Source organism: Hyla sarda, chromosome 1, assembly GCF_029499605.1.
Source record: "Hyla sarda isolate aHylSar1 chromosome 1, aHylSar1.hap1, whole genome shotgun sequence".
In the NCBI taxonomy this organism is placed as follows: Eukaryota; Metazoa; Chordata; class Amphibia; order Anura; family Hylidae; genus Hyla; species Hyla sarda.
In genome coordinates, this window is record NC_079189.1 from 112645585 (window position 1) to 112663598 (window position 18014).

The following is an 18014-nucleotide window of genomic DNA, read 5'->3' on the forward strand; positions in this document are numbered from 1 at the left end:
TACAATAACCTACGAGAACCCCCATCTTTACACTTGAATAAAAATGGCTTGATTTTTTATTTTATCTATCTCCTTTGTTAGTAAATGGTGATTCAAAACTGCCTTAGATCTTATAAAGATTATATAAATAATAACTGTCTTTTACACAGATGAAACCGTTTTTCTAGTCTCAAGGGATGGTCCTTGTGTTATTGGTGCTGTCCCGAGGAAGCAAAGCTCCTTGGAGATTTATCAGGGCAGACTTTGAACATATTTTATTAAGATAATGACATTGAGTCGTTTCCCTTGTCAGATCTAGACTATTCAAGGTGAGACGTTTTGCACATTTTTCTGCAGTCACTCTTGCTGTCTATAGAGCAATATCTTGTTCACTTTGACCAATGTCCAAAATCAATTTCACAATTACATTTAGTGCAAATAATGGAGGCTTTAAATTGATTCACTGCTATATGACACAACACATGTCTACATTAAGAAGTATGGTGTTGACCTGAGGGGAATATCACATTTTGTGTTGTATTTAGACTACAAAAGGCTAAGGGGAGGGAACTTAGTTTCTTTGTTTTCAGAAAAAAATCCCATTATTGTCCCCTATTACCATATTGCCTACCAGGATCCTGGAATTGTACTTGAAGGGAAACTGTCATCATTTTCATGCTGCCTAAACCATGAGTCTTGGGGGTGGTCTCTGGTGGCTTTTCCCTGCCCCACCAACCTTGATTGATAGATATGTTAATTTTTAGAAGGGATCTATCAGTGAAGGCAGGTGGGGCAGGCAGAAGCTACTGGGAACCATCCAGATGGTTTGGGGTTTTGGCAGTCAAAAAGTGATGACAGGTTCCCTTTAACATGTAGAGTCCAGGAGAACCCTTCCCTTTTTGGGAGGGTCTTGCACAATTGAGGTATCTGAGAAAGGAAGCATGTTCATTTAATTATAGTGCCATTGTAACAGGAAAACACTGAAACATAATGGTAACTGTTGACTTAATTAACATTCCACTTGGTGTAAGCCAACAAATCATAGCAACCGATCAGCAATTCACCTTGTTCTATTAGAATATTACAATGGACTGATTTGTTTTTGTTGCTGAAATTTAAGTCAAATTCTGCAAATAGATGTCTACATTAATGCGCTCTCCATAGCACCTGACCAAATAGGGTTCTTTATTTTGCTCCATATTGATGTTATCAGCTGTGAATGACAAGGAGGAGAACTAGGAACTGCATGTTTTTCCGTCACATTAACAATCACATGATACAGGTTCTTTTAACTATTTCTCTTCCATATCTTTCCCATGGGAATGGGCTAATTAAAATGGAGACGAAGTAACAATTGCGCCATCATACTTTTTACCTAATCTAAAGCAATCTTGACTCCATCCATCAACCCCTTTCTGTCACTGTTCCGTCACCATTCATTTTTTCTGTGAGCTCCTGTGTGACAATGTATTGAAGGTACCTGCATAAATTTAACAGATACCATGTACGAGAGCCAACCTAAGTACAAGCGATAACAAACTGACAAGAATTGTGATAAAAGAAAGGGTTCTGCTTAGCAGAGCTTGTGGCCTGTAGAGGATTAACCTTCCACAAGATTACTATATTTGAACAAGGTCTCTGATGTATTAGGTGCAAGGAGACGGTTGAGGTGAGAAAATTCATAGGTAGAAATCACAAAATAGAAAGGTTGCACATGTGATGTATGTTTTTAACAGAACTGTGCCGCAGAAGAATATTAAAGCTTTATTGACTGTTTACCTTCTAAATTTTATTCACTTTCACCCGTAAAGGAAGAAAAGTCGAAGTAGACCAGCAAGAAAATGAATACTACACATTCAATTATACAGTTAAATGAGCCTGAAAGACCCATTCAGATATATGGAGAATACAAAACTGATGCACAGTAAATGCATCTTTTAAATGTATACTTAGAAATAATGTTAAGCTTATACAAAATAATTTATGGCACTTTAAATTAATTCATTTTTTATCATGGAAACCACTTAATAGTTAAAACTGACTTGTCAATAGAAAATTAGAGATGCAAATAAGCTAGAAAAGGCTAGTCTTTAGGATTCTGGTGATATATATATATATATATATATATATATATATATATATTATATCAATAGTCCTCTCCAGCATCGAGATATAGGCCTTTCTGTTAATATGTAAATGAAGCTCAAGTGCCCAGGTGGGCGTTCCCTAGCATGACAAGACCCCAGAGTTAGTGAGCCCACATCTGCTTATTCGTTGCTGTTGTGCTCACTGTTAATCAAAGGTTGGGTAGGTAAATGCGAGGGCCATGGGGCGGTGATAAAGAGGACATGTGCTGGACTTATCTAAGCTCCTGTCTTGTTGGGGAACACCTTCTGGGTGTCAGCACTGGAAAGGACAATGGAGATAAATAGTATATGCCAAGACTCATGACTGCTAGCTCTGTATAGCAATAGGCTTGTTTACACCTCTGTTTTCCTGCTGACAGGTCTTCTTTAAATGAGTTGTGTTCTTATTGAATAGAGATAATTAAATAATTATACCTAAAACCTCTTTTCAATCAACCACTGATTGGTGGTTCAAAAACTTGCCTTTATAGGGGTTATCCAATGCAGGGGGGGGGGAGGGGAAAGGTGAGAAAGATGCTATTAGGGTTTACCGGTTTGCCTATAAGCTTTTTATCTTGAACACCAACCCTACAGCACCTCTGAAGACCCTCCCTTATGTTGTACTAATGTAGCTCACTTTCATATTAAGCAGCTCGGTGCACGCTCTCTAATATTCAACAACTCCCAGCATGCCGTGAGCCTCTGTTTAGTCCCCCGCATCCTCCCTAATTACTTTTAAAGATCAAGTCACCTATAATGCTAACATTTATGGTAGCACAATTGATCAAGTTCAATAACAAATGGTAGATGTATAATTTATCATTGACCTTCTTTATCATTGACCTTCTCAAATTTTTTTTTACTTTAGACTTAAACATTCTGATCTAAATTCTTTCTAAAGAGAGACATTGTTCAACAATCAAATGGGTAACCAAGTCAGTTACCAATCAAGGTAAGTTTTACTTGATGTTTAGCAATACTGAATGGTCAATATCCTATGTTGTGTCTGCCCATTATAAGGACATCCCAATATGTGGTAGTGGTAGGCCCAGAGTAAGGGTCCTATGATATTGCTTTGTGTAATAAGGCCTGTGATCAGCTGACAAACAAGCAATCGCTTGTTCATTGGTTGTTCAGGTTGAGTTGACCCATTTAAAAATAAATGGCCTGTCCAATGTCCAAGCTGTATAAAGGCTCTGTAAATCAGCATTGATCTAGGAGATTTCCACTCGTTTACAGTGTAGGGTGGGCTAAATCATAAGGGAATTTTTTTTAATGTACACTTTTTAACATAATGGTCAGATGCATACTTCAAAACTCTTGCATACTTATTATATTATATGTGATAAGTTTGACTGGCACATTAAGCTCAACCTATACTCCTTCTGTGTTGGTCCAGAAGAAGTCACTGTTGGTCCAGAAGAAGTCAGCTTCCAATTGCCCTATACTAGAGGAGATATTCCTTCCAAAACTGGCATATCAGAATAAATCCCTGGAACAAGGCTCCACCTCCAGAAATCTAGTACCCATAACTAATTTTATATTTTTAAGAAAGAATTCCTTTTAAGGATGAACAAAACCTTCTTCCCTCTAAACAAAGAGAATGCCCCCTTGTGATGGTAACAGTTCTGGGTATCAAAGGGTCACTCAAAGATCTTCATACTGTGGATGTATTTATTAATAATCAGATTTCCCTTAAACCATACTTTTTACATATAGGATTGGAGTCTACTATTAGACCCAACAAGACTAGGAGCACCAATACCAAATCATTGAACTTGGTATAGCTATACCACTGGCATTTATTCCTACCACAGAATAACCTAGATTAACTAGAACCAAATCCATCCCTCTTTTAACACAAAAACTTTTGTCTAACAAGAAGTGCTTTTCCTAAAGCCAAACCAGATTAAACAGCAGCAAGATATAAAAGATATAACAAAGAGTTCTATCCCTTCACAAAAGAAACCTCCGACACCTGTTTTCTCCCAAAAAAATCATTTCTATCTACAGTAGGTTCAGTTTCTTATTAAGAGACCTGAGATGGTTTGATTAACTTCAAAGCCCCAGAATATCAACCTGGCGGTGGGAGAGAGGGGTTTATTTCACCGTTCCCTTTTTTGTTCCATCTAATCAATTTTTCATTAGGGTGAAGGTGTTTATCAGCTTTTAGCACACAAGCTTTGAACAGTATGCGTCAATCTTTGTAATGAACTTATTAATTAGAGCTAATTTAATTCAAGTGGAATTGAAGGTCTAATTAATGGAATGACTGCTTATGAAGATAGAGGAAAGCTGTGCTGATCTCCAACCTAAACACTGCGAGGGAAAGATTTGCCTTCCCTGCAGCACTAGAACAAACCGATTCGCTATGCTTAGATTTATTACATCATGATTACAGATGTCTGAAGGTCACCTCCTGCTTTTAAGATTATGTGCTCCTCAAAGGTTAGGCTTAAAAAGAAAATATACAATCTGTTTTAAGGCGGCATTAGTTGTCTCAATAAATGCCGCCATAAAACGTCAGTTCAACTCGGGGAAGCGACAAGACTTGTTTACTTTGAACGACTGCTCGGTCTATTGACGTTCCAAATAATATCTGTAGTGTAAAATTATTAATAGTGGGAACTCTAATGCCTTGTTCTCAACCATTGCAAGTTTAATGAAACCATTAGATGTTCATGGGATCTTTGTTGTCCTGGCTGGTGGAACTGTAATGGCTTACTTTATATGCACCGAACAATAAAAAGAATATAGTCTCTTCACATGTCAGTGCAGAAACCGCAATAGGGCTAGGACTATATAGCAACTTTAAAGTTCGCAATGTTACATGGGATGCTGCATGTAATGTTAGTGTCACATTTCAAAAGACTATTGTTTTGTTTGCAGGTGGCATGTTCCAGGCAACTTCACCATAAGTGATCTCAAAGCAAGTCGCATGAGACGGTGATCTGTTTGAAACTTCTGTGTGATATGGCTCGGGATAACAGCAAGTTTCGGAAACAAATTTTGACCACACGACTTAGATGTGATTTGCTACACTGCAACACATTTTGCTGTGTAGTCATAGCCTTAGACCATGCCATGTGAATAAACCCTTGTTGGTTGACAGTCATGCAGTTACTAGATGGGAAATGTTTTCTCCTGGAATTTTGGATGATTCCTCAGACCAGCCAGTAGAGGGCACCAACAACTGAAAGTACTGGGATCCTAATCAACTCCAACTATGATCGCTTTAGTTCTTTGAATGAACATGTATATGGATGTGATACGTGATACACACAGCACTTCACACAAGGAAAAGAATGAATTTTTGCATTAGGTCAATGCTATCATAACAAACAAAGGTCAGACAATCAATTTTATACATTCTGCCCATGGACCCAATTAATGTGTTTCAACTAAGAGCTTTTACACATAGTTAGCACCTATGGGCTGTTTCTTGCTTTTTCGAGGGCATCTATACCATTAAGGCTGTGAGCAAGGACATAGCTGTAAGTGGATCCTACTTCCCCATTAAGCCACATATTCCTTGTGTTGACGCCATATAGATATAAGAATGTGTGATCACACTAGGCGACCACAGTAATTATAGAAATGTACTCTTCATTTTAAACCCAAATAAAGCATTTGTTTGTCTCTGAAGGACTTGTGTGTTTTGCTAAGAATGGCTATACTGTATGGCTATGTTCACATGGATTTTCACTTTTTATTTATCAATGAGGCTAATCTGTGTTCAGGCTACCCAACACTAAATCTATACAGATGTCGCATTACAGAAGTGATTTTTTGATTTGTTTTTTCTGTGATGAAAATCTGGAATCTGCATTGGAAAAAATCACAGTATAAACTTTGGTGCAGATTCACATTGACGACAATGGGACACTGGCACAGATTTAACATGGATTCTGATGTGGCTGCGAAATCCATGTGAAAAAAACCTCAATGTGAATATATTCTAAATGCTTTACTGGTGGTAGCCTACAGCTCAAGGGGCAGCCAAGTTTTTATGCATACATTTTCTTTCTGTTCCTAGTAAAGCTGGATACTAATCAACGTAGCTCTCACTATGTGTGTCATTCAGATTTCACAGACTCCTGAATGTCTGATCAGCTTCTTTGTCATTCAGCAGTCAGTGAAAGCTTAGGCTGTTCAATCATGCTGGGAGTTGTAGTTTTGCAACAGCTGGAGCTGCAGTGTTTGTAAAGCACTGTGTTAGAGCAGTGTCACCTTTAGCTGTAGCACAACCACAACTCCCAGCATGCTCACATCCTTTGACTGTAGTTTTGCAAGAGCTGGAGGCACACAGCTGGAGATTACACAGCTCTAAAACAGAGTTTTACTAAGATCATTATGGGAGTTGTAGTTTAGGAACAGCTGAAGGCTGCAGTGGTGCAGTGGCGATTTCCTATACTGGATACCAACACACTTTACGGCCAGTATCTAGTATGATGCAAAATACAGAGTAGTTTTTCTGCATAAAGATTGATGACCCCTAGTGGAGACTATTTTCATTTTTTATTTTTTAGTAAAATTTACATTTTTTTTGTAAATATATATTTAAAAAGACATCTTCTCAGTAGTACTACAAAATATTAAAAAGTTTTTTATAATGACAGTGACTCTTTAGTCTATATTACTGCACTAATAGATAATACTCCTTTCTTACCAGTTGAGCAATCAGGTCCGGTCCAGTTGGGATCACAAGTGCAGCTTCCAGATTCTTGAATATAAGTCCCATGGCCAGAACACTGGTCGGGGCACATCGATTTGAGGATTTCACAGTTGGTACCACCCCATCCTTGGTTGCAGTGGCATTCACCATGAATACAAACCCCATTATTGGAACAAAATGAATCCAGGCAATCAGCTATAAAAAGAAAGGCATTTTAGTCAATGTATATTATCTATTCTCTGTACTAGTATAGACTAAGGCTTTACATTAAAATAGCATTTTCCTAGTGTCTTTTACAAAAACGACAAAAAAAGTTTTTGCCTTCAACATCTTAACAGTGACACATAATAGATAGTGGTGATTTCAAGAACATGTTCTTTCCAAAATAAAAAAAGAACAAACTAGAAAACCATGCAATCTGGTCCTGACCAAGGCACAATGTGACAGTTTCAGCAGACAATTTCTGTTTTAATGTATCAGCTGAATACTCATCTTCCTGGACTGCCATTAATGTGCTCTGGATGATGAGACTTAATTCAGCAATTTGACTCAATAAAATGTTATACTTGTAGGGTCAATGGTCTGAAAATTTAATTCCGGGGACTTAATTGCATTCCTTTGCACATGCAAATCAATAAAAACAATTTGATCAAGGATAGAAAATGGTGGCTTCCTCCTGAAGAAGCCAAGACAAAATGGTCTGTGCGCTACATAACAACATCACAGATTTCCTAATTATATCTCATAAAGCCCAAAACCAGGGATCATGTTTCACCTCCGTTCAGGTTCCTGAAGAGTGTTAAAGGCATCAGAAAGGAGCTGCTACTCTTCCGTACATCAGCCACATTTAATATTTAAGGCATTCTTTGTATACTATGTGTTTGAAAAGTAAAAATATCCTTGAAAGCATTTAGAATCTATATAAAATAATGCAAATAAAAAAAAAAAAAAAATGATTTGACAAAACATGTTCTTTTTTCTAATGTATTCATGTTTATAGTTATTTTTCATTTCATTTTTTAGTATCTATTAGGGGGGCAGCCATCTTGTCTGAGAAGCTTTTATTTAACATAATTCAAACATATGCTTTACAGCAGCTACAAGGACATAGGCAACAATAGTTTAGGAGATGACTTATTGACTTTCATGGAAGAATTTTCTTTTCATGCTCTCCGATCTGTGCAGAGAAGGTGAGCTGTGACCAACACCTATTGTGAATGACCTGATCCTGTCCTATCTATCTACAGGTGTCATGTGTACTGTAATCATGTCTGTGATGATATGGAGGACACTACTAGAAAGCACCTTTAGAGAAGAAGAAGTAATGGCTTATTATTAGGGCTAGTGGCCAGAATGAAAACATATTATTGTATAAGATAGAAAAATTTCTAAAAAAAATGTGTAACAGAAAAACTGGATATATACAAAATATAATTTCCCCCATCCCATTTAAGATATAAAAAAATTGTGAATGAAAGTGGTGTAAAATGGAGATAATGTGATATCTGAATAATAAAAAAGCAATATGGTTAAATTCTTGTCAGCTCATCCGATACCAGTTGTCATTTTGTAACTAAAAGTTGAATACATGATCATAAACTGCACATCTTTTCTACCTGCACTAGTTTTTATACATACCTTCCTCACAATTCTCCCCCTTATAACCTGCATTGCAAGTACAAGAGCCCATGATGCATATTCCATGACCGCCGCATAGAGGATCCACACATTGGGTACTGGGCACATCACATTCGGTTCCTTTCCAGCCACTATAACAGAGGCAGCGTCCCTTAGAGTACTGACCATTTCCACTGCACAATACAGGACAGGCTGCTGTGAAATATGACATGACAATAGAAGAATTAGGACACTTTGCATTGTCTCTCCAGCAGTTGCTGCGCTTACAAAACAAAAAACCATATAGGATAAAACAAATAAATATGTCAGGCGTTTGTTGCTGAAATAGCGATGGCTTGTGTAGCCACATTATAGCATTATCTGTTTAACAAAAGGAAATTAATTTGTGTACCTCTTGAACAATCGGGGCCTAGGAATCCAGGAAAACAATGACAGGTTCCTGAAACACACTCTCCGTTTCCATGGCAATTTCGGGGACATTCCACAACGGACTCTGCGAATAACAGATTTTGGTGAGACAAGTCTTTAAATGGCCTACCGAGTTGTTGCCATACAGAATTGCCCCCATCCCATGCACATACATTCTCGTACGTTTCTTTAAATAACTGTCAGGCATTTGGATCAGTAGAAATAGAAATGCTGGACTGGCTTAGTAATTCGAGGAAAGCAAATATTGACTTATTTCCTATAATTGCTGGCTGTGCTGGATGGAATTAGAAGTTTCAATTTGCTATGACAAGAATGTCCGGAATGCAGAGTGTTTTTAATGCAGGTTGACTAATTTAATATGACATTCTTTCTCGCTGCCATTGCAGATACTTATACCATAATTAGCTGCGACATAAATGCAAGTCAGTCATTCCGTTCAGCAGGCAGTGAACTTGGACCTCGGCTCCATATAAAACAACAGAGAAGCGGAAGCTAAAAAATTATTTTTGAAATGTTATAATACAGTGTGAACTGTGCTGTCGCACCTTTCCTTGACTGTCAGGACAGTTAATTTTACACTTGAAGCCATATAAATGATTTTACCTTTTAACTTACTGTATAGTTTGAGGTAAAGTGGGAAAAGACATTACCTATGGAGTTGTAATGATAAATGACAACTTGGCTAGGTGCTATAACAACCGGCTATCATAGGAGTATCATTTCAAACTAAAACCTAGCTAGAAAGTGCAAATACATGGCATGTTAAAACTCGGTAATACACATCCTATCTTACATTGGATTTAGGTATTACCATATTTCCATAAACACAGAAAACATGTAAGGACTGGGACTACTCACCAATTACAATTGTGTTAAAAGACACCGGCTCAGGGTTCTTGCCATCATTATAAAACGCAATGTGCCAAATGCCAGAGTTCAGATACTGGATGAAGCCAGCTTCGTGAATGCTGACAGACCTTGGAATGCGTCCCGTCTTCTCAGACTCAAGCAGGTTTCGTTTTTCTCTTGAAATTAATCTGCTTCCTTCCAGAAGTTCCACGAAATCATACTGGAAAAAAAAAAAAAAAAAAGACAAAACACAGTGAATCTTCCCTGTTATTCCAAATAACAGTGTTCTAAAAATGTGTATTAACACACAATCTACTTGTGGTATAAGAAGATCATGGTTATTTGGAGCCCAAGGAACAGCTTCTAAGTTGCTCCCTACTAGTTGGCCTACTAGAGTTATTCTTTAAAGCTAGATATTTAGAGTGATGCACTTATTACTTTACGGGGCTTCTATTCCTATTCCTATTTCTTAGGAGAGTTGTTTGACAATAAACAATAAGTTGTAATCTGTAGGAAAACCTAAAAGCAAGTGTTTGGTTTTCATGCAGCTCCACCACAGGACAAAGTGAGCATTACACAATGTCCACTCAAATGTTGGAAAGGACTGGTCCTCCAAAGCAAAAATGTATTTTAAGTAGCTGCTCTCCCCTCTGGCCAAGAGATAGGAATTCTGTTTCTAATACGACATATGAAAATGGGTTTTCTAAATCAGTAAAGAAGCCTATAAAGGTATCAATAAAGAACTGCACTTTTTCCTAAGCGCACTTCTTTCAGAAGGTTGCAATACTAGTGTGCTATTGCTACCAATTTTTTTTTTAATCCTTTCATTTTATGTCCACTTTCTAAAACCAACATCTTTTATAGGTGCTTTCTGCAGTCCTAGAATTCTGGCATGGGACAAGGATACCCCTGTGTTTTTGTTTAGTTTTGTTTTTGTTTGTTTTTTAAAGGCCTTACCAATTAAATGAAGCCATTGTCCTCACAACAAACAGATACATAACAGGAATTATATGTGGAAGATATTCTTCCCTTGAAACAAATGTGTTCTGAAATTCAATGTTATTGGTGAAATTATTGCTAAATATCATATAAATGCCACAGTACACAAAAATATTTCCTCTCAATGATTGATTTAATAATAAACACTGTATGGAATGTTGCCATTTTGAGATATCCAAAGGATAAAGCAACAAAATAGTTAACCCTTTGTCATGAAAAGTATTATGTTTGGTCACTGTTCAGAAGCTGTCATGTCTGGATATGAAAGAGAGTACTATATCTGACTGCATTTATAAGCAGTATATTTAAAGGGGTACTCCGGGGAAGGTAAGACAAATAAAAATGTCCAAAAGCCACCACAATACCTGTTCTGTGTCTCCTGTAGTTATCCATGTGGTTTTGGCAGCTCCTTTGGCCCCTGATGTCTCCTAAATACCTTTTTTTTCCTTGCTTGCAGAACAGACTACAACTCCCAGCAGTCACTGCAGCTCTGTGTAATGGCGGCCAGCCAATTGCTTTCAGTTTCACTAACTATGTGCATGCTGTGTTGAAAACAGTCAGCCTCACACACTATATGTAGGGGAGGTGTGACTGTACATACAGTCAGAGCTCTAGACCTGACAGAATCATGTGTTGTTGTCTTGAAGGGAGGGGTCTAGCTCTCACTGAGGAAACAAGAAGGATCTGAAGATTACATTTTTCTCTCATTCCCTGCAAGTGACAGCTGAAAGAGTAAAACTGCTCTATATAGCTAATGAATGATATTTAGACAAATACATATCTTGGTGAGAGGGAAAGGGTGGGCTATGGGGTTAGTTCCCTGGAGTACGCCTTTAAAAGAAATAAAACTACCGCAAGAGGACATCGTTTTATATTGGAGGGCAAAGGTTTATGCTGTAATATCAGGAAGTATTACTTTACTGAGAGAGTAGTGGATGCATGGAATAGCCTTCCTGCAGAAGTGGTAGCTACAAATACAGTGAAGCATGCATTGGATTGGCATAAGGCTATTCCTCATATAAGATAGGGCCAGGGACTATTCATAGTACTCAGAATATTGGGCAGACTAGATGGGCCAAACTAGATGGTTCTTATCTGCTGACTATGTTTCTATGTTTCATTCCCTGCAGGCTCCATCTGTTATTATCAGTTTTTTCAGCTCAACTCCAGAGTGGACAGAGATTAGCTGCTATGTTGTCTCCCATGCACAGCTTATAGAAATGAGACCCTGCTTCTCTATCTCTCGCACACAGAAGTGGCAGCAGTAGCAGTTGTGTTGTGAACGCAACACTGGGTAGAAACAGTAGAACACTAGAAGCAGCAGCAGCATGGATGATATAATATAACAGTGATATCAGTTTTTTTGTGAATCTAGCACTGGGTTTAGGCTGTAGAACACTAGAAGCAGCAATAGCAGCATGGAGGACATTATACTGCAGTAATCAGCAGTCATATTGTGAATCTAGCACTAGGGTAAAGCCATAGAACACTAGAAGCAGTAGAAGCAAGGAACACATTATATGGAAATGACCAGCAGTCTTATTGTTAGCTCAGCACTGGAATAAAGCTGTAAAACACTAAAAGCTGCAGCAGCATGGAGGACATTATATAGCAGTAATCATCAGTGTTATTGTTAATCTAGCACTGGGATAAAGCATTAGAACGCTAGAGGCAGCACAAACACAAGGACATTATTCCACCGTAATCACCGTAGTAGAACACCAGAAGCAGCAGCAGCGTCTCGGTATGTCTGTGCTTCTCTCTCACTGCAATTACTCCCCCTTCTCTATTCATTGATTTCTGTGGGCAACAGCTTTAATGTGATCCCTCAATGAGATGATAATCTGTCTTCATATCTACATCTTTACGTTTTAAAACAATTTGTAAACTGTATCTAACTTTTGCCCCATGTGTTCAATATCCTCAGATATTGTAATGTCCTTGTCAGAACAAAAGTGACTTCACAAGACAAGAAACACCGTTTTTATATGACAGTGATTCTTCAAAGTTCAGAGGCTCAGTCTGAGAGGAAGAGGAAAAAAAGAGTTTGGAATATGTATTTGACAAGGACATTTGGCTGGAATCCGTGTCTGGTAATGTTCTTTCTACATTTTAATATGCAATTCTCAGCCTGTGTGCTGCGTGGCCTGTCCCTCACCTTTATCTTTCTCCGCTGGCACCGTATATGCCTGTAGTCACAAATACATTCCTTTCCTAGCATGTTTGGATTTTATACACATTTATTTTATGAGAGACAAAACCATAATATGAAGACCTTGCTCTTAATCAGCTGAGGTGGCTTCACACTCATCCCACCCGCTGGATCTATTTGCTTTGCGAACATTAAATATCATTTGTAATTTTCTCCACTGTGAGAAACTGCAGGAAGAGTACATAGTAGAAATATAAATATATCCAGAGCCTAGCAGCAAGGAAACTCAGCGCTAACTAGATGGAACCCGTGGCTTTCATATAAGCAATGCAGAAGGGAACCAGAGTTGCCCAGATTGTGGGAGATTCATTTGCTTGTCTGGGTCTTTAGCCCTTTAACTTCTCCAAGCTGGCTAAAACAACAGCAGGGGTACCGCTCATTGCCAGCATCAGTCATACCCACTAAACTTTCCAACAATTAAGTGCCAGAAGGCTCCCATTTGCCTTACGTTTTATTGTTTATGGGAAGAAATAGGAAACAGAATTAGCTGGCTAGGAACCTTTGTTTTCTATACTGAGTAAAATCACTTGCCTTTAACAAATTTGTATCAATGAAATATGGTTCATTAAAGCTCCTTGTTTGGAATTTTAGAGGTTAATATATAAAGTAGACTCTCAGAAGGAGATTCCCAAGTTAGACAAGGGAAGCCACAATATCAAAGTATTCCCTAAGGCTGCTCTTGTAACCCGAGGGACAACTTTACTGCTCCACATACAACTGTTCCTGGAGTAGCTTCTTAGTGAAAGAGTGAAAACCACACGATCAGGTTGCGTTGTAGTTGCATTGAGGTTTGTAACTACATCATGTCAGTTCCCCATAGTAAATACTGGAAACTGAATTATAACTGAGGGCTTACCAGAGTTATACATAGTTACTTAGTGCAGGTTGAAAAAACACATGCCCATCAATTTCTATATTTCTAAGGTTGAGTTTTTTAATCCAGAAGAAGGAAAAAAAATATCTCCCTTGTAGATTTTGGGCAGTTTTGGAGCTCAATTCCAATTGTAACCACTTTCTCCAGTTCCTATAAACACCAGTAGCTGCAGCCTACCTATTTATCCCACTGGTGTTTCTCAGCTAATTTAAAACGTAAAGAACTAAAGTCCTGCCAACATGTTTCATTCTAGATGAGTCATTAGAGCTTTGGAGCAAATGGCACCAATAAATGTTTTTTTTTTTTCCATAGTTTCTGATGATAACATAATTAGGGTCAAATTGGGTCCAATCAGCGCCTCTCTACCATATTAATTAAAACATTATCCAATCAATAGGTGCATCCATAGTCCATTGGGATCCTCCCACATGTTCACGATTTTGTTCTGATATTCAAAAAAATATCCTTAGGGTACATTCACATAATTGTATAAGTAATTGTATAAGAACAATGAAATCCTCCAAATAAATTTGATTGGGGGGGGGGGGATGCACTAATAAAAGTGACATTACTTCATTTCAGTACAGTTCAGCGCTGAAGCTTCTATTGAAGTCAATAGGGATGAGGAAATATAGTTAGGATATAAACTGAATTGACTCAGTGTGAACCTAACCTTGTTTGTAGCCATCAACCCAAGTGTAAGATTTTTCTAAAAAATTTAAAGTTAAATTATATTTATCCTTTATACTGTAGTTTTTTTTTACACATGTAAATGCAAGATTTTTACTAGACAGTTATTAGAGACTATTAGATACTGTGTGATCCATAACGGCACCTTTATATTTTTATATTCAGATTCGTTCTAAAGGGCAACCTGTTACAGGACATAGCACTATATATAGATAACAAAGTTCACTAAGATATAAGAAGTTCCAGTTGGTTAATATTTCCATGCAGAAATTTCTACTGAATCTAAATTACCATTAATCTTGTTAATAGAAAATTACATTGCTCAAAAAATAGAGGGGACACTAAGATAACACATCCTAGATCTGAATGAATGAATGAACTAATCGTATGAAATACTTTCATCTTTACATAGTTAAATGTGCTGACAACAAAATCGCACCAAAATGATCAATGTAAATCAAATTTATCAACCCATGGGGGTCTGGATATGGAGTCACACTCAAGATCAAAATGGAAAACCACACTACAGGCTGATCCAACATTGATGTAATGTCCTTAAAACAAGTCAAAATGAGGCTCAGTAGTGTGTGTGGCCTCCACGTGCCCCTATGACCTCCCTACAATGCCTGGGCATGCTCCTGATGAGGTGGCTGATGGTCTCCTGAGGGATGTCCTCCAAGACCTGGACTAAAGCATCCGCCAACTCCTGGACAGTCTGTAGTGCAACGTGGCATTGGTGGATGGAGCGAGACATGATGTCCCAGATGTGCTCAATCGGATTCAGGTCTGAGGAACGGGTGGGCCAGTCCATAGCATCAATGCCAGCCACATGAGGTCTAGGCACACTCCAGCCACATGAGGTCTAGCATTGTCTTGCATTAGGAGGAACCCAGGGCCAACTGCACCAGCATATGGTCTCACAAGGAGTCTGAGAATCTCATCTCGGTACCTAATGGCAGTCAGGCTACCTCTGGCAAGCACATGGAGGGCTGTGGGGCCCCCAAAGAAATGCCACCCACACCATTATTGACCCACAGCCAAACTGGTCATGTTGGAGGATGTTGCAGGCAGCAGAATGTTCTCCATGGTGTCTCCAGACTCATGTGCTCAGTGTGAACCTGCTTTCATCTGTGAAGAGCACAGGGCGCCAGTAGCGAATTTGCCAATCTTGGTGTTCTCTGCCAAATGCCAAACGTCCTGCATGGTGTTGGGCTGTAAGTACAACCCCCACTTGTGGACATCTGGCCCTCATACCACCCTCATGGAGTCTGTTTCTGACCGTTTCAGTGGACACATGCACATTTGTGGCCAGCTGGAGGTCATTTTGCAGGACTCTGGTAGTGTTCCTCCTGCTCCTCTTTGCACAAAGGTGGAGGTAGCGGTCCTGCTGCTGGGTTGTTGCCCTCCTTCAGCCTCCTCCATGTCTCCTGATGTACTGGCCTTTCTCCTGGTAGCGCCTCCATGCTCTGGAAACTATGCTGACAGACACAGCAAACCTTCTTGCCACAGCTGGCATTGTTGTGCCATCCTGGATGAGCTGCACTACCTGAGCCACTTGTCTGGGTTGTAGACTCCGTCTCCTGCTACCACTAGAGTGAAAGCATTGCCAGCATTCAAAAGTCACCAGTGGACAGTGTAATTTCACAGAAGTGTGATTGACTTGGAGTTACATTGTGTTGTTAAAGTGTTCCCTTAATTTTTTTGAGCAGTGTACATTTTGGGGGTATTTATCAAAGGATTTATGTGTGTTTTTTTACGTAACTTTGGCACAATACTTTGGCGCAGTGTCTTTTTGCGCCAAAGTTTGGCGTATCTTCTCCACTGTCATTTTTACAACTTTCTCAAAATCACATGGTCCTGTGTGTGATTTTAACTTTAGTCAGTAATTCATCATTTGCGCCAATCGATCTTTGGCGCAATTTTGGCGCAAATCCCATTTTTTTTGGCGCAAATCCCCGCTGTCCTCTGAGGTGGTAAGTTCTGTGTAAAAGGCGCTGTGAACTGCTGATTTCAACATTTGAGCCAAAATTACTAACAACTTGCACAAAATGATAAATTTGGTGCATGTCCACAAAAAACAAAGTGAAAAAAAAAATGGGTAAAAAGAAACTGTCAACAGGCAAAATTGATAAATACCCCCCTATATGCCTACATTCTATAGGTTACTTTGCAAAAATAATGATAAAACCAGTACATTGACCTCTGGCCTGCCCATTCTCCACGTAAACAGTCCACAAAATCCAGCAGTATCAGGTAAGATTCCGGCTGCTGCTACAATGATGAGGGTTAACCACAGCAAGTTATCTACCTGCATCGGATCAATGAGGCAGATACCAATTATGGTCATATTCCTGATGGAATGAGAACAAGAACTCTTTTTTCATAGAATATTTGTCAGGCAGTGTGCAAGCTTCATAGCACAAAGTCACTAACCAATACTTTTAAGGATCACCATCCAAGGCAGTAATGTACTATTGTGTTTCTATGCCTTTTGGTTTCCATAGCTGAGTTCCTATGTTGTGCTATGCCTATACATTGTGTGAAATGAACTACACAAAAATCTGCAATCTATTTTGTCAGCGAATGAAATGGAAAAGGAAACCTCGGGCAAGATCAATTTAGGTTTGGGTTTAAGGGACAAAACGCTGAAGTTAGGGAAAAAATGCTCCAAAAATTTGATAATGCTCCATTAAACCCAATGCTGCCTCTTTGACATAACATGACAGGCTCATAGGCCCGTATCCTAAGACACAATACAAAGCAGGTCAAGTGAACTATTTACTCAGTACAGACAATGGCGGCACGGGTTTGATTTGACACACATCTTAAAATGTATTTTTGAAGTCAATGACAGTAATGGATCACCACAGGGTAAGTCTGCTGTGCCTTTTTTCATTTACACTTGAAAGGGTTCGGACTGTGTAAACAGGCAATCCACTCATTTCTAAAAAGTCATCAAAATGAAACATTTATAACCTAAGACACCTAGCCACTAAATGGGTGGCTAATGGAGTTCTTAAAAGTATGTGCTCTATTGTGAGAGTTTTTATTATTATTGTTTTTTTTATTATTTTGTATTCAATTCCAAAGTTATAATTCCATTGTGACAAACATCATCTCAGTGGAAATCAAACTGTTGCGTCAATGCCCGAAGCATCAAAACCGATCTTTCCACATCTTTTCCCACCTGCAGCCTTCTACTTAACCTAAAGAAACCATTTCAAAAATCAATTATCATTTCTAAAATCAATTGCAGTATTTTTCAAAGTCAGCCTTTTGCTGATGCCACGAAAAAAAGAAAAAAAAACCTGCACGTGACTATAAATGTGAAATTCTGTTTCTAGTAGCAGGATTAACCCCATTATATCAAACCCATCCTACAAATTCATGCTAGAAACCAGTCACTTACTCCGTTATGATGAGGCATTGTCTGTTTATCCGATACCAAGTCAAGTGAAATTCTGACTTAGGGTAGGGTCACATGTCCCCTATTTTGCTGCGTATTCACTGCTGTGTATTTCCCTACCCACTAAAGACAATAGG

At 38.6% G+C, this 18014-nt stretch overlaps 1 protein-coding gene across 21 annotated transcripts in view; it reads right to left on the minus strand.

Annotated features, from left to right (window-relative positions):
- The window catches only part of TENM3 (teneurin transmembrane protein 3), a 2657329-nt gene that overhangs the window by 188719 nt on the left and 2450596 nt on the right, over positions 1 to 18014 (minus strand). For all 21 annotated transcript variants that reach the window (XM_056560421.1, XM_056560526.1, XM_056560513.1 and 18 more), the window contains 4 exons: positions 9706 to 9916; positions 8810 to 8911; positions 8419 to 8613; positions 6775 to 6975 (listed from right to left, as the gene is read on the minus strand). In XM_056560421.1, coding sequence (XP_056416396.1) covers positions 6775 to 6975; positions 8419 to 8613; positions 8810 to 8911; positions 9706 to 9916 — 709 coding nt within the window. The remainder of the gene's footprint in view (positions 1 to 6774; positions 6976 to 8418; positions 8614 to 8809; positions 8912 to 9705; positions 9917 to 18014) is intronic.